This window comes from Lithobates pipiens, unplaced genomic scaffold (genome assembly GCF_037356315.1).
Source record: "Lithobates pipiens isolate NorthernLeopardFrog02 unplaced genomic scaffold, aLitPip1_a1.2 Scaffold_1, whole genome shotgun sequence".
NCBI lineage: Eukaryota > Metazoa > Chordata > Amphibia > Anura > Ranidae > Lithobates > Lithobates pipiens.
Genome location: NW_027507685.1, coordinates 235,215,198 through 235,234,954, shown reverse-complemented (window position 1 = coordinate 235,234,954; position 19,757 = coordinate 235,215,198). Strand labels below are relative to the sequence as shown.

The window sequence follows — 19,757 nt, the reverse complement described above, 5'->3', positions numbered from 1 at the left end:
TCATTGGTGAAGGAGCTCCCTTGTGCCTGTGTAAGGAGCCTTGGAGTGTGTCAACAGTGCACCACACCCATATGGATAACAAAGAAACTTAAAGCCCTTGTTTAACCATGCAGTGGGGCTGTGCCCACGCTCTAAGGGTCAACTGCTCGTTTTTTGTCTAGGGGATTGGAGAAAGAAGATATACTTGCCTAATCCTCCAATCTTCCTCGCACAAGACTGGTTCCTGTTGCTCCTGCCCACTTCCCCCACCCCCCGGCAGTCTGGTGGTGTTATGAACTGTTCCTGGCATCCAGGGCTCCAGGATTTTTGACATCCACATTGTGCCGCCCCCTGGCCATGTATACCCCACCTTTTTAATGAAGTGCCCATCAATTGCAGTCTCACCAACGCCCATCAATGCAGCCTACCAGTCCCCATCATTGCAGCCTCACCAGCCCCCATCAATGCAGCCTCACCAGCGCCCATCAAATTCAGCCTCACCAGCCCCCATCAATGCAGACTCACCAGCACCCATCAAATTCAGCCTCCCCAGTGCCCATCAAATGCAGCCTCCCTAGCACCTATCAAATGCAGCCTCACCAGCACCCATCAAATACAGCCTACCAGCGCCCATCAATGAATGTTTGCTTGCTTCCATTCATTCGGGAGTCGGGACAGACCCAGTCCTCCACCGCCGCTGTGACTCAGAGCAGCGACTGCCTGTTGATGCTGACACATAGTTGCTTGCTGCAGACAGAAGAAAGTAGGAAAACCAGTGGCCAGGCACCCTAGGCAGCAGTGCGCCCTAGGCGGCTGCATATTTTGCCTAGTGGTAGCACCATCCCTGCTGATGTCCTCATGCCCATATATCTGCCTGGACCTGAGGACATAAGGAATAGTCCACCACTGGATTATGGGTGAGCACCATTTGCAGGTGGAGTGGAGAATTGGGTGAGTATAAACTTTCTCCAACCAGGGATCTCCAAACTATGGCCCTCCAGCTGTTGCGGAACTACGCGTCCCATGAGGCATTGTAAAACTCTGACATCCACAGACATGACTAGGCATGATGGGAATTGTAGTTCATGAACAACTGGAGGGCCATTGTTTGGAGACCCCTGCACCTATATTGTTAATATAGAAATTCCCAGGGGCCAGGGGATCAAGGGCACCGCATGCCACCAAGACTAGTCAATTTGAAGAGAAGACAGCAAAAGGGAATTTTTTTAGGTGCCAAAATCATAACTCCAAAGAATGTGATAAAATATCCACAATTTTATTACAATATAATCTTTGGTAAAAACAGCACTTTCAGAGTATTACCGTATTTATCGGCGTATAACACGCACCCTAAGTTTAGGAGGGAAGTTTAAGGAAAAAAACTTACATTTAAATGCCCATCAATGCAGCCTTATCAGTGTCATTTGCAGCCTTGTCAGTCATTTGCAGCCTTGCATTGCAGCCTTGTCAGTCGTTTGCAGCCTTGTCAGTTATTTGCAGGCTTGTCAGTGTCTTTGCCTTTTTAAAAATGGCGCTGCCGAGATACAGAGCGGATGTCCTGTGTATCTCGGCGGCGCTCATTCTCGGCCATTCTCTGCGGCTTTCGGGTATTTTCAGCCGCACTTGGCCGTTCTCGAATATTATCGGCGCTTCTCGCCTATTTTCGGCCGCACTTGAACGGCCGAGTGTGGCCGAATGTAGCCGAGTGTGGCCGAAAATAGCCGAGAACGGCCGAAAATACCCGGGAACGGCCGAAAATACCTGAAAGCTGCTGAGAGCGGCAGAGAAGGTTAGGAACGGCGGGGGATTGGCATATAACACGCACCCCCGATTTTCCCCTGATTTTAAGGGTAAAAAAGTGTGTGTTATACGCCGATAAATACGGTAATCATAAAACCATCACAGAGTGTCCATATGGCTTGAATGCATGTGTGGTAGCTTCAGCTCTACATGTTTCGCCAAACATTGGCTTCCTCAGGAGAGTTTTATTTCCATAGACTTATTTTTAATGTTATAATGGAGCTGATGTTCCGGTATGTGATGTAGGGTCTTCCAAAGCTGATTACAGTGTGCATAGGCTATCTATGCAGCATTGTGGGCTTTGGGGTGGGAGGTGAGAGTCATAAAATATCTAAAGGTGTTCAATTATAACACTGTGTGTCTCACCTTGGTCTCTGTTTGTTTTTATTTCAGAAAAAGAATTAAGCAGAGTAAAAGAACAGTCAGACGCTGAAGAACGTTCCTGAACATTGTGTGCATGTGTGTGTGTGTGACAAAGAGATTCACTAGAACTGGTGCACAAATAATCTGGTGCAGCTGTGTATAGTAACCAATCAGCTTCTAGCTTCAGCTTGTTCAATTAAGCTTTGAAAATAAAACCTGGAAGCTAATTGGTTACTATGCACAGTTACATCAGATTCTGTGTGCACCAGTTTTAGTAAATCTCCACCAGAAGGACCGATTAACTGTCAGCGGTGCAACATTAAAATAAGGAAGATTGCAACAATTTTACTAGTGAGACAAATAAACAATGAGTGAGACTTCCTGTGCAAAGTGACACGTGCGTCAGAAATAGGAAAAAAACATTTGTGTCATTTTACAGAAATGTCGCAATTTGTGCAACATATGGAAGTAAGTGCCTATATTTTGGGAGCATAGAATAGACGCATTAGTGTGCCAACCAGTAGGTGGCGCAAGGGCTCATTATAAACTGTGGTCACTGTGACATAAAAGATCATTCGTTCAGACTTGAAACTTTTTTTAATGACATTTTTTGTACATAATCTCCTTGCCGGGCCCAGAGTGTGTGCGTGTGACACAGAGGGTCCGATAAGGTGGTGCAGTGTGTGAATTTGCAATTGGGAAAATATGTGCAAAATTGTCACAAAAATGGTGCAAATTGTGACAAATTATACATTGTGTTCATAGCTTACAAGGAGTACTGCGCCACCTACTGGTTGGCACACGAATGTGCTTATTCTGTGCACCCAAAATATAGGCAGACTTTTCAACAGGAGGACGCACAAACTGCGACATTTCTATGAAATGGAGCAAATAAGGCTTACCCTGATTTCTGGCGCACGTGTTGCATTCAACGGGAACATACATTGCAAATCATTGTTTGTCGCACTAGTAAAAATTGCAATTTAAAAAAAAAAAATTCTGGGATGTGGTGCCTTTATGTTCGAATCTCTAGTTGATTCTCAAAAAAAAAAATAGTAAAGTCTGCACAATTTTAATGTTGCACCTCTGATAGTCTATTGGGCCCAGAGTGTGTAGGGCTGTCTGATGATAATTGGGACACATTTAAAGAAACTAGACTATCTGTTGTGGTTTCTAATGGGCAGCCCCTAAAATTTCTTTAGTACTGCTTTCCATGTCCATTTGTGTAACACTGAAATTGCTCACCCAGCGTGGTGGAGTCCTTTCCTGTATCGCTCCTGTGCTGGGCTGTACTGATAAGAAATTGCAGTAACAGTACTACTCATGACCAGCAGGTGGTGATACAGATGGGTTTCTGCTAACAGAAACCTGGCATGGAGGCAGCCATTGCTGACCTCTACTTTTGGAAATGTTAAGTCCGGTGTGGTTTTGTTCACCTGCTCAGGTGCGATATTTTTACTTAAATTCATGCCTAAACCGGACCCAAAATCGCACACAGGACGCTTTTCAGAAATGGACGGCAGCCACCCCATTTAAAGTCAGTCTGATTCACATATTATGCGAATTGGATGCAGTTAAAAACGCATTTGATTCGCATACATGTGAACCGAGCCTTATGGTCAAATTGACCCCAGGCTTCAAGACTTCTGACTCACTGTCCTGGATCAGGACTTCTGACTTCTCTCCCGCTCTCCTACTTTAGTGATTCAGAAAGCATTGAAGCCTAGGGGTCAGTACAACAGCCAGGCAAATAGCCTTTTTCGGCGAAGGGCCAGCAGTTGACAAATACAATGTAATGTGAATTCAGACAGAACAACACAGTTTCTGTTCTTTGTGAAATTTATTGTAACCTTGAAAATGGAACATTTAATGTTACACACAAAAATAAATAAAGAAATAACAGTATACAGTATAAGTAAACCCAAAAATCCCATCAACCCCCATGCAAGGGAGGTCCAGCCTAGGTGGCCACCATGGCTTCCTCCATAGATACAGTGGAGGAATGAGCATGGCCACCCATGGACAGGAATTGTGATTGCAGGATCACCGAGGGGAAGAAAAGCCTGAAAATAGAAAAAAAAGAAAAGAAAACGAAAGCAACCACTTGATCTCATCTTAATAATTCTTATATTGTGTTTTTAAACTGTAATATGCTGTGCGTGTTCTGGTTCTTGCACCATCTTTCCCTTTCCTAGAATGGGGAGGTCTAAGGCTGGAATCACACCTATGCATTTTCAGTGCTTTTTGCATTTTGCAGATTTGCTCAACAGAACGTGTTCCATAGGAAACCATTATAAATGGACTGTAGTGCAAATCTGCAAAAATCACTAAAAATGCCATAGGTGTGAATCCAGCTTTACTGTCCTTTAAAGTCTTTGGTCAATGCAGCGTGCAAAGGACAGTAAGGCCCCTTTCACACCGGGGCGGTGCCATCGTCGGCGGTAAATTGGCGCTACTTTTAGCCATCGTTTTAGTGCCGCTATTCGGTTTTACCCCCCACTAGAGGCCGCAAAAGGGTTAAAACCGCTCGCAAAGCACCACTGCAGCGGCGCTTTGCCGGTGCGGTATAGCCGCGCTGCCCCATTGATTTCTATTGGTAGGAGCGGTGAAGGAGTGATGAACACACACCGCTCCTTCAACGCTCCAAAGATGCGGCTAGCAGGTTTTTTTTTACCGTCCTGCAAGCGCACCGCTCCAGTGTGAAAGCCCTCCAGCTTTCACACTGGAGCGAAAGAAGCCGCTTTTTTCAGGCGCTATTTTTAGCGCTGTAGCCCCTGAAAAATGCCTCAGTGTGAAAGGGGCCTAACCCATTTCATGGCCTTTTGGTCCGATCAGACGATTGATTGCGATGGCGTACGGCGCTTTGCTTATCTTCTGCACTCTTTTGCATTGCACAACTCAATGGACCCTTCAGAATTGTTTGCACGTCATCAAGCAATTTAGCAATTTCCTCTAATTAGGAATAATCTGTTTAGTTAAAATTAATAGGATTTCCTTGTGCCTTGACCTGCAGTATTAAAAAGGAATTTGCCACGAAGCAGAATACATGCGTGAGAAGCCTTAGATAGAAGCTGCCACTCCCAGAGTAAGTTCCTGGCTGTAAGCCAGTTCCAGGGCAGCGATGTTACTAATGGCACCGTCTTAGTTAGTGCTCTACATGGCCTAGGGGTAGGGGAGCTTCAACCAAATGCTTCACACATAGGTGTTTTCCTCAAGACATATCCCCTTTTTAAATTGCCAGAGACAGGCTCTGATCTGCTGTGTGACTGTACAGTTACAGTAAGGCCCCATTCACACTTATGCAACTTATCCTGCGACTTTGGACTGCAAAGTCGCATGACAAGTCGTACCCCATGATTTCCAATGCGTACCATTCAGATCTGTGCGTCTTCAAGTTGCAGCAACTTTAAAGTAGTCCCTGCACTACTTTGGGCCGACTTTGATGCGACTTGAGGTCCATAGACCTCAAGATTACACAGACTTTGCTGCAAGTTGCGTCAAAGTCGCGCCAAAGCCATGTGACTTTAAGGTCGCACAAGTGTGAATGGGGCCTAAATGAGGTGAACGTGATTTTCCATGTCACACGCGTCCAATGAGTGTATGTTGGAGTGGTCAGTGTGGCTGTGAGACCACATTGTGGGCGATTGATTATCACAGCTGTAGAAGAGGTCTATGGTTTTCTATCACCACATCAACACTTTTCTATTGGTACCTAATCAATACATTGTATATTATCTCGGGTGCTGCTTTGCTTTTGTTTTGCTGCAGGCAGAATCTTTCATTTTGTTTTTGTACGTCGTTGATTTATGCTTTATTTAATTCTAGAAATAAGATGATCCATGTTTGTTGTGATTGTTGAATGGCATCTAAAAAAAGTTTTTTCTGTGCATTGTTTTTCTCAATAAAATTGAGATGGAATTCTTCTATAGGTGGTCTCTGTGTTATTTATCAATCGCTCGTCTGGGTGCATCAAATACTGTATAGGCAGCGGTTAGCGATGGTCATCCACTGCACCAGGTGCATCCAATGCCAGTCATTTTTAACCACTTGACCTCCGGAAGATTTACCCCCTTCATGACCAGGCCATTTTTTGCAATACGGCACTGCATTTCTTTAACCGCCTCACACCCGCCAGCCATCAAATGACGTCCACCCAGAACAACCGCTCTTGTATGCCCGTAGGGGAGCGCATCGCGGCGATCAGTGGTGCGGTGTGTCAGTCTGATGGAAGCTCTTTACCATGTGATCAGCCGTGTCCAATCACAGCTGATCACGATGTAAACAGGAAGAGCCGGTGATCGGCTTTTCCTCATTCACGTTTGACAGATGCGAGTAGAGGAGAGCCAATCGGCTGCTCTCCTGACGGGGGGGGAATGCCAATCAGTGCCCAGGCAGCTGCCAATTAGTACCCATCCCCAAATCCTGCCAGTGCCATCACTGATGCCTATCAATGCCATCTATCAGTTCCACGTAACAGTGCCCAGCAGTGTCGCTTATCAGTGCAGCCTTTCAGTGCCCAGTGTCACCTATCAGTGCCCACCAGTGCCACCCATAAGTGCCCATCAGTGCTGCATATCAGTGCCACCCATCAGTGCTGCCTATCAGTGCCCATCATCAGTGCCTATCAGTGCCACCTCATTGGTGCTGCCTTATCAGTGCCCAGCAGTGCCGCCTATCAGTGCAGCCTTTCAGTGCCCAGTGTCACCTATCAGTGCCACCCATGAGTGCCCATCAGTGTTGCCTACCAGTGCTGCATATCCGTGCAACCTATCAGTGCCCATTGTCAGTGCCTATCAGTGCCACCTCATTGGTGCTGCCTTATCAGTGCCCATCAGTGCCTCCTTATCAGAGCCCATCAGTGAAGGCAAAAACTTTCTTATTTACAAAATTTTATTACAGAAACAAAATAAAAATGTTTGTTGTTTTTTTCAAAAAAAAGAAAAAAATGCAGAGGTGATCAAATACCACCAAAAGAAAGCTCTATTTGTGGGAACAAATTTATAAAAATTCTGTTTGGGTACAGTGTAGCATGACCACACAATTGTCATTTAAACAGCGACAGCCCTGAAAGCTGAAAATTGGCCTGGGCAGGAAGGAGGTGTAAGTGCCCGGTATTGACATGGTTAAATGACAATTACGTGGTCATACAACGCTGTATATAAATTACATTTGTAATTTTTTTTCCCACAATTAAAGCTTTTTTTTGGTGGTATTTGATCACCTGTGTTTTTTTTTTTTTTTACGCTATAAACAAAAAAATACGAAAATTGTGAAAAAAAAATATGTTTTTACTTTCTGCTATAAAACATATCCAATAATAAAAAAAAAAATCTAATTTCTTTATAAATCTAGGCCAATAAGTATTCTGCTAAACATTTTTGGTAAAAAAAATCCCAGTAAGCGAATATTAATTGGTTTGCGCAAAAGTTATAGTGTCTACAAACTATGGGATATATACTGGAATTTTTTTTTTTATACTAGTAATGGCGGTGATCAGCGACTCTTAGCGGGACTGCAATATTTCGGCTGACAATTTGACACTAACTGACATTTTTGACCCTTTGTGGGAACCAGTGACACTAATACAGTGATCAGTGAGAAAAATATGCACTGTCACTGTACTAATGACACTGGGAAGGGGTTAAACATCTAGGGCAATCAAAGGGTTAATAGTGTGCCTAACCAGTGTTTATGTGCGTACTTTGTGTACTGCTTATTCACTAAGGGATATGTTGTAAAGCGCTGCATAAACTGTATATAAATCCTGTATTATAATAATAATATAATAATAAGGGATGTGCCTTGCAGGGAAGCAAAATCCAGCACATCCTTGCTGCCAGGACAGAGCTCTGCATTGGTTACAGAGCTCCCTTTGTCTTCCTCCTCGCTGATCAGTGGGTGCCAGTGGTCATCCATTGGCCGACACCCACTGATCAGCTTGTGCCATCAGCACAAGTGGCGGGCACATATAGACGTGATTCTGCACAGCCGGCCCTCACTATCGCAGTAAAGCTACAGTGGGTGGTTGGCAACTGGTTAAAGTGTCGCTAAACCCAAGTCATAAAAAACTATTAATAAATGATGTATTACATGCTGTTCATACTCACTCAGTCACTATGGGACTCTTTCTGTGTTCTGCAAAAAACCTGGTTAATCCTGCTGCTCTCCCCCTCTTGTCCATGTCCCCAATGCAGCTAGGGATTTTGCAGGGCAGTGTTGGCAGCTCTGCACATGCTCAGTTTTCAGTAACTTTCTATGTTGAGCATTTCCTCCCTATCACATCCGAGCAGCCTATGTGACTGTAGAATGGGCCTAAATTGATGAAGAAATTATATTTTTACAATTTTTTTTATTGCATATGTTTTATAGCAAAAAGTAAAAAAAAATAAAAAATTATATATATATTTAATTTTTTTTTTTTTTAATTGTCAGTCATTTTTTGTTTATATTAAAAAATGAAAACCGCAGAGGTGGTCAAATACCACCAAAAGAAATCTCTTTGTGGGGGTGAAAAAAATCATAAATTAAAATTTTATTTAGGTACAGCGTCATGCGACCACGCAATTGTCAGTTAAATTATTGCAAAAAACGGCCTGGTTGTGAAGTGGTTAAAGGGCCAGGAGGCAGCAGCTGGAAGGGGTTAAAAGCTTACTATTTAAAAAAAAAAAAAACACTTGCCGAGCTCCACACACCGATATACGTCGGCACAATGGCAGTGGTGGGCAAATGGGTGTACCTGTACGTTCCCTTTAAGTGGCGGGGCTAGTGGGCACACGCTGCCACGTACAGGGTGACCGTGCCTGCGGGCACGATGTCCGCCGGTCTCCTGGCAATCGTGTCACAGAGCCGCAGAACGGGAAAGTGCCAATGTAAACAAGGCATTTCCCCATTCTGCATTGTGACATGACAGAGATCAGTGCTCCCTGTCATCGCGAACAGTGATCGCTGTCAGGTGAGTGGAAGCCCATCCCTCCACTGTTAGATTCACTCCCTAGGACACACTTAACCCTTTGATCGCACCCTAGTGTTAACCCTTTCACTGCCAGTGTCATTTGCACAGTAATCAGTGCTTATTTATAGTACTGATCGCTGTATAAATGACAATGGTTCAAAAATAGTGTCAAAAGTGTCGATGTGTCTGCCATAATGTCACAGCCATTACTGGTAAAAAAAATGCCATAAAACTATCCCCTATTTTGTAGATGCTATAACTTTTGCGCAAACCAATCAATATACGCTTATTGCGATTTTTTTTTAACCAAAAATAGAAGAATACATATCGGCCTAAACCGAGGAAGACATTTTTTTTTTATATATATATATATTTTTGTGGGATATTTATTATAGCAAAAAGTAAAAAAAAAAAAAATATATATATATATATATATATATATATATTTTTTTTTTTAAATTGTCGCTCTTTTTTTGTTTATAGCGCAAAAAATAAAAACTGCAGAGGTGATCAAATACCACCAAAAGAAAGCTCTATTTGTGGGAATTTTTTTTGCGTACAATGACGCGCAACCGCACAATTGTCAGTTAAAACGACGCAGGGCCGAATCGCAAAAAGTGCTCTGGTCAGGAAGGGGGGTAAAATATTCCGGGGCTGAATCGGTTAATAACAAAAACAAACATACATACATACATATTCACGTCCATGCAGTAACCTGCATGTGACATGGCAACTCTCCTACGCTCACTCTAAGCCTAGGTTCACATTGATGAGATTTGGCATGCGATTTGACACAATAGCCAAATGGGTGGCTATTACAAGCAATGGCACCATCCGAATTGGTGCGCCGCACTGATTCCCAAAAGTAGTTTCTGTACTACTTTTGGAAAATTCGGGTGCGATTTCAATAGACATCTATGCTGTAATCCGCACAGATGTGTCTGAAATCGCCAGGACTGACATACGGAATGAAGGCCGAACACGCACCATTTCAATCCCGCTGTCAGTGTGAACCTGGGCCAAGACCGAGAGCTTACAGATCACATGACCGGTGTTCAGGCGACTCTGCCTCTGCTCGCAATGGAGAATGGTGACTGTCGGTCATTCCACCGCTCTGCTTCTCCATCGCTCACTGGGAGGTTGGGATCCTTGCAGAATATGACACTACTCTGCCCTGTCAGCTGACGCTGAGTCACAGGAGAACATTAGTAAATATGCTGTGTGGCCCAAAAGAGAAGTCTAGCTAAAAAACAAAAAAAAAAAAAAAAAAATTGCGGCCATACTTTTAAAGTGGTGGTAAACCGCATTCCTTTTACAAAATTAAAGCGGGAGTCCACCGGGACTCCGCGTTTTTTTTTTTTTTTTTAAAGCCAGCAGCTACAAATACTGCAGCTGCTGACTTTTAAAATAGTGACACTTACTTGTCCAGCGCGCCCGCGATGTCGGCACCCGAAGCCGATCTCTAGATCGTCTCTCAGGTGCTGCCGCCGCCATCTTGGGTATGGGAATCAGGAAATGGAGCCTTTCGGCTTCATTTCCCGGTTCCCTACTGCGCATGCGCGAATCGCGCTGCGCAATAAGGACGGTCCCCGCTGCCTCTGGGATCTGTGTGTTTCCCAGCAGGCAGCGGGGCACTTGCGGAAAGGGGCGGGCACTTGCGGAAAGGGGCGTAATCTACGCCCCTTTCCGCAGAGAGCTATCCCGGAAGTGGGTGCAGAATACCTGTACTGTACAGGTATCTGCACCCCCCTCCCCCCTGAAAGGTGCCAATTGTGGCGCCGGAGGGGGGGAGGGTTCCGATGAGCGGAGGTCCACTTTAGGGTGGACCTCCGCTTTAAAAAATAAAAATAACCTGCAAGAAGCCATAATGTGCTAGTATGTATTGGATACTAGCACATTATGAAATGCTTACCTTAGAGTAAAGCCCTCGAGCGCTGCGCTGTCACCACTGACAGGGCTTCCACCTTCACCCAGTCTTCCTTCTGGGCTCACATGCTCCAGCTGTCTAATTGGCTGAGCCGCAATGACGTCACTCCCATGCATGCTCATGAGAGTCACGGCTGCAGCACGGAGCTCTGAAGGGATGGCACGGGTACACCGCCCCTTCAGTGACGTCACCGGCTGCATGCAGTGCGACTACCTCCTAAACAATGCAGGTTTAGGAGATATTCGCTGTACCTACAGGTAAGCCTTATTATACATTTATCTGTAGGTACAAGTGAAAAAAAAAATAGCATTGCTATCACCTTAAAGTGGAGGGCCACCCTTAAAAAAAAAAAAATACATAAAAATGTAGAAAAAAATCAGAAAAAAAAAAATGAAATTTTTTTTTTTTTTAACTTACCAGAAATGCCTGTTGCTAGGCACATCGTCCTAATCTGCCTCTTCCTCCTCCGTGGAGATCTTCTGTCTTCTCTCCTCCATGCGGCGTCTTCTGGGTAATGGGTCGTGCTGTGTTCTGGGAACTGAGTGTCCCAGAACACAGCGCGCCCCATTCACAAAGCGCTGCGCGACTTGCGCATGTGCAGTAGGAAACGGGCAGTGAAGCCGCAAGGCTCCACTGCCTGTTTCCCTTAGCCAAAATGGCGGCGCTGGGACCCGAGAGCTGAGGGACGGGTCAGCCTTGGGCGGCCGACATCGCAGGCGCCCTGTACAGGTAAGTGTGCTTATTAAAAGTCAGCAGCTACAGTGTTTGCAGCTGCTGACTTTTAATTTTTTTTTTTTTTAAACCGGCCCTCCTCTTTAAGCGCAGGTTCACACTAATGTGGTGCGGGACACCACATGTAATGTGTACAGGAATTGCAGTACATTCCTGTGCGAATTGAATGCAGTGTCTCTGGGGTGCGATTTGTGCCATGGATTTGTATGGCTCAAACGGTACCGAATTCGCACCAAACTCGTAGACACACCCATGCGATCCGAATCCTGCAAATCGCACTGCATTTTGTAAATTGATTGCAGGGTGTCGTTACCTTTACATACACTCTGTAGTCGGTTCGTATGAAAAGGGTTCTGATTTTGATGTGATGCAGAATCTGCAGCGCACTTGCTGTGAATTTGCACCACATCTAGTGTGCACCAAGGATTCTCTCAGCTTCCTTTGCTCCTCCCTCCTAGCAGTAACTCTAACTCAACAGCTCTCCCTGTTTTCCCTCCCAGCAGTGACACAGCAGCCCAGCCCCTCCTCCCAACAGTGACTCAGCAGCTCAGCCCCTCCTCCCAGCAGTGACTCAGCAGCTCAGCCCCCCTCCCGGCAGTGACTCGGCAGCTCAGCCCCCCTCCCAGCAGTGACTCAGCAGCTCAGCCCCCCTCCCGGCAGTGACTCGGCAGCTCAGCCCCCCTCCCAGCAGTGACTCAGCAGCCCAGCCCCTCCTCCCAGCAGTAACTCAGCAGCTCAGCCCCCCCTCCCCCATCTCAGCAGCTCAGCGCCGCTTCCCAGCAGCGACTCAGCCATTCTCCTTGGTCTTAACAGTGACTCAGAAGCCTCACCTTTACCATCCCAGCAGTGGCTATTTCTACCCCTTTTAGCAGTGGCTTGGCAAACATCAAGCCTTCTAATATCCAATGTAAACATAGCAGGAATATTGGGATTTTAGAAAAGAGTGAGCTGACCTGCTGAGAGAAAGAGACATGAAGGACTTTAGAGCTTATTCGTTGAAATTTGAGGATGAATTACCCTACAGTAGCTGCAGCTAGAGAGGTGAGTGCATAATTGTTTTAAAGCTCATTCGCTGCTTATTAAAGTGGAAGTTCCACTTGTTTTTACCCCCCACCTCCACTGCCACATTTGGCCCCATTCAGGGGGGAGGGGGGGGTGGACACCTGTCAAAACAAGGTACGGTGTCCACTCCCACTTCCGTGTAGGATTGCAGCGACTCACACATGCTCAGTAGGAAACAGGCTGTGAAGCTGCAAGGCTTTACTTCATGATTCCCTTACTAAGGATGCCGACATCTGCACCCGAATCCAATGGACGGGTCAGCTTGGGGTGCCTGGACAAGTAAGCGTCCTTATATTCATGTTGTAAAGTGCAGAGCAAGCTGTTGGTGTTATAATATTCCTGTATTATAATAATAATATTATTAAAAGTCATCAGCTACAGTATTTGGGGCATGATGTGATGTCACAAGGGGTGGGGCCTCCAGATGATGTCACTGGATGACCCCGCCCCATGGCTACATAAGCAATGGCACACGGAGGACCCAGTATTACAGTGGCAGAGAGCTTTGGGAGAACATCAGAGGAAGGGCAGAGGGAGAAGACAGGGAAGAGAGGAGAACCGGCAGCGGGAAAAGAGAGCGGAGAGAGGAGAATAGTCAGCAGAAGAAAACATCAGCAAAGAGAGGAGAAGCGGGAGAAGACAGCGCAGAGAAGATAACTTGCAGGGGAGGAAGACAGCGGAGAGAGGAGAACCGGCATCCGGAGAAGACAGCGCAGACAAGATAACTTGTAGGGGGAGAAGACAGCGGAGAGAGGAGAACCGGCAGCAGAAGAAAACATCAGCGGAAGGAGAAGAACCAGCAGCGGGAGAAGACAGCTGAGAAAGGAGAACCGGCAGCAGAAGAAAACATCAGCGGAGGGAGAAGAACCAGCAGCGGGAGAAGACAGCGGAGAGAGGATAACTGGCAGGGGGAGAAGACAGCAGAGAAAGGAGAACTGGCAGCGGGAGAAAACATCAGGCAGAAGAACCAGAGGATGAAGACATCGCGAAGGGAGAAAAAAAAAAGAGACATCGGAGCTGCTTTAACAAATTACTTTGTCAAAAAGCTGTGTACTGTTTTTATTTTGTGACACTTTTTTGGGTTGGATGGGTATGGATACAATGTACCCCATATTCGTTCACATAGGGTGTGGGGCTGGGATCTGGGGGCCAGATTCTGATAAACTACCAGGCAGGGTTGTCGGGAAGAGGCCCTTGTCCCCATCAACATGGGGACAAGGTGCTTATGGGGTAGGGAGCGCAGGGCCCCACTGCCCCAAAGCACCCATCCCCCCATTCTGAGGGCATGTGGCCTGGTATTGGCCAGGAAGGGGGGTCCGCTCACTCCCCCCCCCCCTTTCCTGACCTGCAGGGCCGCATGCTCAGATAAGGGTCTGGTATGGATTTCTGGGACCCCACACCAGTTTTTCTTTTCATTTTGGTGAGGGTTCCCCTTCAAGATCCTCAGTGCACAAGCCGCACTGATGATCCGACTTGAGGTGCGACTTCTATTCAAATCAATGGGCTAAAATCTACAAATGCAGCAATTTATTAATTTTTGAAAAATAAAACGTTCATATTATATACAACGATATAGATCAGACCAAAATGAGGGACAAATGAGGAGGAAAGAGGGACAGGGGGACATTGTTCCCAATCAGTTCCTCGAAATCGTTGGTAGGTATGCCCACCGCCATACACTCTGCACTGTACATTCCCTATTTACCATTACTACATTCTGCACAATGTAAGTCATCTCAGACTCTATTAAACCACGCAATTTAAGCCACGCCCAATTTGTCGTTTTTGCAGGTTGGGATGTCTGCATATGAGGGACCTTTCTGAATGCAGCTGTGCACCGCGGGCCCATAAAAATCAAAACACCTACATTCAAATCCATAAAAAAATTAAAATAAAATAGTACCGATAAGAATGCTATTTTTTTGCAGCTACATGCATGAAACCCAGTGATCCTATGACAGAAGTGCAGAAGTAGCACACAATTGAATTGAGAGCAATAACTCTGTCCTAGTTTATAGAATAGTAAACATGGAGGAGTACAAAGTACACCACAGAAAAAAAACACTTCCTATGCTGGTTGCCTGTAGATCAGAGCGCAGTTGATACTCTGACAAGTGAACATGGACAGCGTTTTCCTCACAATGCGGAGGAAGGCCTACAGAGGAAGAATGTGCTGTGCACAATGACCGTAACATATCAGCAATTACATTTACAGAGAAAGGTAAACATATGATGGCCCAGCATGCTCCGGTTATGTTTATGTGTACCGCTAGCTGAGGGAACGGCAGGATGTCCTCTAATGCCCCATACACACGGTCGGACTTTCCGACCACAAAATCCGTCTGATTTTTTCAGACGGATTTTGGCCGGAATTTCCAACACACAAATTTTAGACATTCGCACTTATGAATGGGATTGTTTGCGATTACCAGCGGGAGACTAATGCCGCATACAAATGGAACGGAAATTCGGCCAGCAAAAGACTGATGAGAGCTTTTGGTTTCGGAAAATGCGACCGTGTGTATGCTCCATTGGACTTTTGCTGGCCGAATTTCCACCAGCAAAAGATTTAGCGCATGTTCTCAATTTTTCAATCGGAAAATGTTCCGATTGGAAATTCCGATCTTCTGTAGCACTTCTGACACGCAAAACTCCTACATGTGCTCGGAAACAATTTGACGCATGCTCAGAAGCATTGAACTTAATTTTCTCGTCTCGTCATAGTGTTGTACGTCACCGCGTTCTTGAAGGTCGAAAGTTCAGCAAACTTTTGCGTGACCGTTTGTATGCAAGCCAAGCTTGAGTGGAATTCTGTTGGAAAAAGCATCCAAGATTTTTCTGACGGAAAATCCGCTCGTGTGTACGTGGTATAAGTGAGGTTCTCCCTGAGATTGGTCTGGGTCCAGGACCAGCCATATGCAGGGGATCACTGCATAACTGATTACATGCGTATGGCCACAAATATCTGTGGGCACTGTCAGTCTCCCTTTAAATGGGGCTTCCCGTTTACAGATAATCATAGGGATTCCCCGCTGAGTCTCCCACAGATAAATCGCAGTCGGCCTCATTTGCATGTGTGAATTTGGCACACCGAAGGCAGGGCCATATTAACATAGGGGCTGATGGAGCTGCAGCTCCAGGCCTCTGCCTTAAAATCGACCCGCCCAGCCAGCAGTAGAAGCCCGATTTTCTCCTGTCCATAAACGTCTTTGGGACAGGAGAAGTGTGTGTAAATGTAGGGGTGTCTGGCTGCATCTGTGTTTGCTCACTGTGGTTATTATAATGTCACAGTGCACAGTCCCCCCCCCTACACAAATGGGATAGGCTGAGGCTCTGCCTTTCCCCTCCCCTCTCCCTCTGTGAAGTCTGTGCAGTGAGGGAGCCATGTGGGCCGGTGTCCTATCATTTAAGGTCCCCCATCCGATAGTGTCCGCTGTGTACTGTGCATGCGCAGTACACAGCAACACAGATTCCGAAAATTGCAGAGGATGAATGGCGCCTGCGCCGTGAGTCCGGGTTCTATCCCCACCATCCAAGTGGACATAGAGTAGGAATATAAAAGAGCCGAGCGCAGGGAGGCCGAGCCCGAAGTGTGGCGAGCTACCCTCTAATATTCACAACCCTATGTCCGCTTGGACGGTGGGTCCACCACCTCCACTCACGGCGCAGGCGCCGTTCAGCTTCGGAGATTTTCCGAAGCTTCGTCTGCTCCGTACTGCGCATGCGCAGTACGGGGCGGACACTATATGATGGCAGGACACTATCTGCCAGAACACCGGTGTCCTATCAGATACTGCCCCCCATCACATAGTGTCTGCCGAGAAGCCGAACATCTCCGAAGAAAAACGGCGCCTGCGCACTGTGTCCAGGTTCAAGCCTCACCATCCAAGTGGACTATTATAGAATATAAAAGAGCCAAGCGAAGCGAGGCCGTGCCCGAAGTGTGGCGAGCGAAGCGAGGCCGTGGCCAAAGTGTGGCGAGCAAAGTGAGCCTGCGAGGAGCCCTCTTACTATCTGCAACCCAATGTCCACTTGGATGGTGGGGCTTCAACCTGGACTCTTCTTCGGAGATGTTCGGCTTCTCCTTGTCCCCCGTACTGCGCAAGCGCTGCGCCTTGTGTCAGAACACCGGCAGATAGAAGGTGACCAGGATATCTCTGAGTGATGAGCCTCCAGGGACCGTCCACATGTGAGCTCAGTGTCTGCTCTCTTATTTCCCTTCCCCTCGTTCTCCAGCAGTAGTTGTTATAACTGCAACCAAAGTGTTTAGAATTGTGTCATCAGCCTGTGGCAGTGCTTGGTCTCTTGTGCTTTTAGGTGGGTTCACACTGAATTGCTGTGTTTTGGCCCATTGCTGGTATATCCACAGTTTTCCTGCATTTTACCCCCAGTCCTATAGATTTCTATTAGGTTGTTTGTTTTTTCTGCATTTTCTGAAAGGGCACAAAAATTCCTACATGCTGCATCTTTGGCGCTCTGTCAGTAAATGCAGCAAAAACCTGCAACCTGATATAGATCAATAGGACTGCAGATAAAACTGCAGATACATAAGCAGTGTGGCCGACTGCAGCACACCAGTGTGAGCCCAAAGGCTTGTACACACAACCCCCCTGTACAACTTGGTCTGATCAATACTCCTGGCATACATACACACAGCCATACCATCCCAGCTCAGGAGGGGTATGGGCTCCAGGGATTTGATTGACTATTCAGGCCCTATCTCTTCTATCTGTCCTAGCAGAGTCCTGGAGGGAGTGGCAGGCTACTGGTGGCAAGTGGCACACTGTATCTGGTGGCAAGCTGCTGGTGGCAAGTGGCACACTGTATCTGGTGGCACACTGTATCTGGTGGCAAGTGGCACACTGTAACTGGTCCCAAGTGGCACACTGTATCTAGTGGCATGCTGCTGGTGGCAAGTGGCACACTGTATCTGGTGGCAGACTGCTGGAGGCAAGTGGCACACTGTATCTGGTGGCAGACTGCTGGTGGCAAGTGGCACACTGTATCTGGTGGCATGCTGCTGGTGGCAAGTGGCACACTGTATCTGGTGGCATGCTGCTGGTGGCAAGTGGCACACTGTATCTGGTGGCATGCTGCTGGTGGCAAGTGGCACACTGTATCTGGTGGCATGCTGCTGGTAGCAAGTGGCACACTGTATCTAGTGGCTTGCTGCTGGTGGCAAGTGGCACACTGTATCTGGTGGCAGACTGCTGGTGGCAAGTGGCACACTGTATCTGGTGGCATGCTGCTGGTGGCAACTGGCACACTGTATCTAGTGGCTTGCTGCTGGTGGCAAGTGGCACACTGTATCTGGTGGCAGACTGCTGGTGGCAAGTGGCACACTGTATCTGCTGGCATGCTGCTGGTAGCAAGTGGCACACTGTATCTAGTGGCTTGCTGCTGGTGGCAAGTGGCACACTGTATCTGGTGGCAGACTGCTGGTGGCAAGTGGCACACTGTATATGGTGCCATGCTGCTGGTGGCAAGTGGCACACTGTATCTGGTGGCATGCTGCTGGTGGCAAGTGGCACACTGTATCTAGTGGCTTGCTGCTGGTGGCAAGTGGCACACTGTATCTGGTGGCAGACTGCTGGTGGCAAGTGGCACACTGTATCTGATGGCATGCTGCTGGTGGCAAGTGGCACACTGTATCTGGTGGCAGACTGCTGGTGGCAAGTGGCACACTGTATCTGGTGGCCTGCTGCTGGTGGCAAGTGGCACACTGTATCTGGTGGCATGCTGCTGGTGGCAAGTGGCATACTGTATCTAGTGGCATGCTGCTGGTGGCAAGTGGCACACTGTATCTGGTGGCAGACTGCTGGTGGCAAGTGGCACACTGTATCTGGTCATGCTGCTGGTGGCAAGTGGCACACTGTATCTGGTGGCAGACTGCTGGTGGCAAGTGACACACTGTATCTGGTCATGCTGCTGGTGGCAAGTGGCACACTGTATCTGGTGGCAGACTGCTGGTGGCAAGTGACACACGCTCCCCTCTCTCCTCCTATGGATCACACAATGCAGGCTGGCTGTGTGTTCGGCCACCACGACCATCACAGTCCCACCTCCCCAGACCTGCTCATGTGATAGGCAGAGCGTTGATTCTATCTACTATCACACGAGCAGGTCTGGGGGGGCGGGACTGTGTTACATTGCGGCGGCCGAACACACAGCCAGCCCGCACTGTGTGATCCATAGGAGGAGATGCAGGCTGTACAGCCCGCTCTGTGTGCCTGGATAGGAGGATCGAGGGGGGCTGGATATAGAGGAAATGATCTTTCTATATTCCTCCATGCAGCCGCTGAATTCTTGCAGATGTGAGAGGAAGAGAATCAAGCATTCAGCGGCTGCATGGAGGAATATAGAAAGATCTTTTCCTCTATATGCAGCCCCCCTCGATCCTCCTATCCAACTTATTTTACTGCCCCCCCCCCCCGGTTCACATTGTGCTCCCTGCCCCCCCAGTGCTCTGCTCCCCATCACATTCTCCTGCCCCCCCTGCTCTCCACTCCCCCCAGTGCTCTCCCCCCCAGTGCTCTCCCCTCAGTGCTCTTCCCCCCCTCTCTCCCCAGTGCTCTCTCCCCCCAGTGCTCTTACCTACCCAGTGCTCTCCCCTCAGTTCTCTTCCCCCAGTGCTCTTCCCCCCAGTGCTCACCCCCCTCAGTGCTCTTACCCCCCAGTGCTCTCCCCTCGGTGCTCTCCCCCCTCTCCCCCCAGTGCTCTCCCCTCAGTTCTCTTCCCCCAGTGCTCTTACCCCCCAGTGCTCACCCCCCCCCAGTGCTCTTACCCCCTCTCTCCCCAGTGCTCTCCCCCCTCGGGGCTCTCCCCTCAGTGCTCTCCCCCCAGTGCTCTTACCCCCCAGTGCTCTCCCCCCCAGTGCTCTCCCATCAGTGCTCTTCCCACCCTCTCTCCCCAGTGCTCTCCCCCCCCAGTGCTCTCCCCTCA

General features: G+C 47.7%; 2 protein-coding genes across 4 annotated transcripts in view; both read left to right on the top strand.

The window, feature by feature from the left end:
* TAPBP (TAP binding protein) overlaps positions 1 to 6,068 on the top strand; it is a 47,515-nt gene extending 41,447 nt beyond the window's left edge. The window contains exon 8 of the mRNA XM_077484699.1: positions 2,173 to 6,068. Coding sequence (XP_077340825.1) covers positions 2,173 to 2,184 — 12 coding nt within the window. The 3' untranslated portion in view covers positions 2,185 to 6,068. The remainder of the gene's footprint in view (positions 1 to 2,172) is intronic.
* Positions 6,069 to 14,903: 8,835 nt separating this feature from the next.
* The window catches only part of RGL2 (ral guanine nucleotide dissociation stimulator like 2), a 105,736-nt gene continuing 100,882 nt past the window's right edge, over positions 14,904 to 19,757 (top strand). Inside the window, exon 1 of one of the 3 annotated variants that reach the window (XM_077484694.1) lies at positions 14,904 to 15,036. In XM_077484694.1, coding sequence (XP_077340820.1) covers positions 14,998 to 15,036 — 39 coding nt within the window. In that variant the 5' untranslated portion in view covers positions 14,904 to 14,997. The remainder of the gene's footprint in view (positions 15,037 to 19,757) is intronic. The other 2 variants (XM_077484692.1, XM_077484695.1) reach the window with 2 other exon arrangements.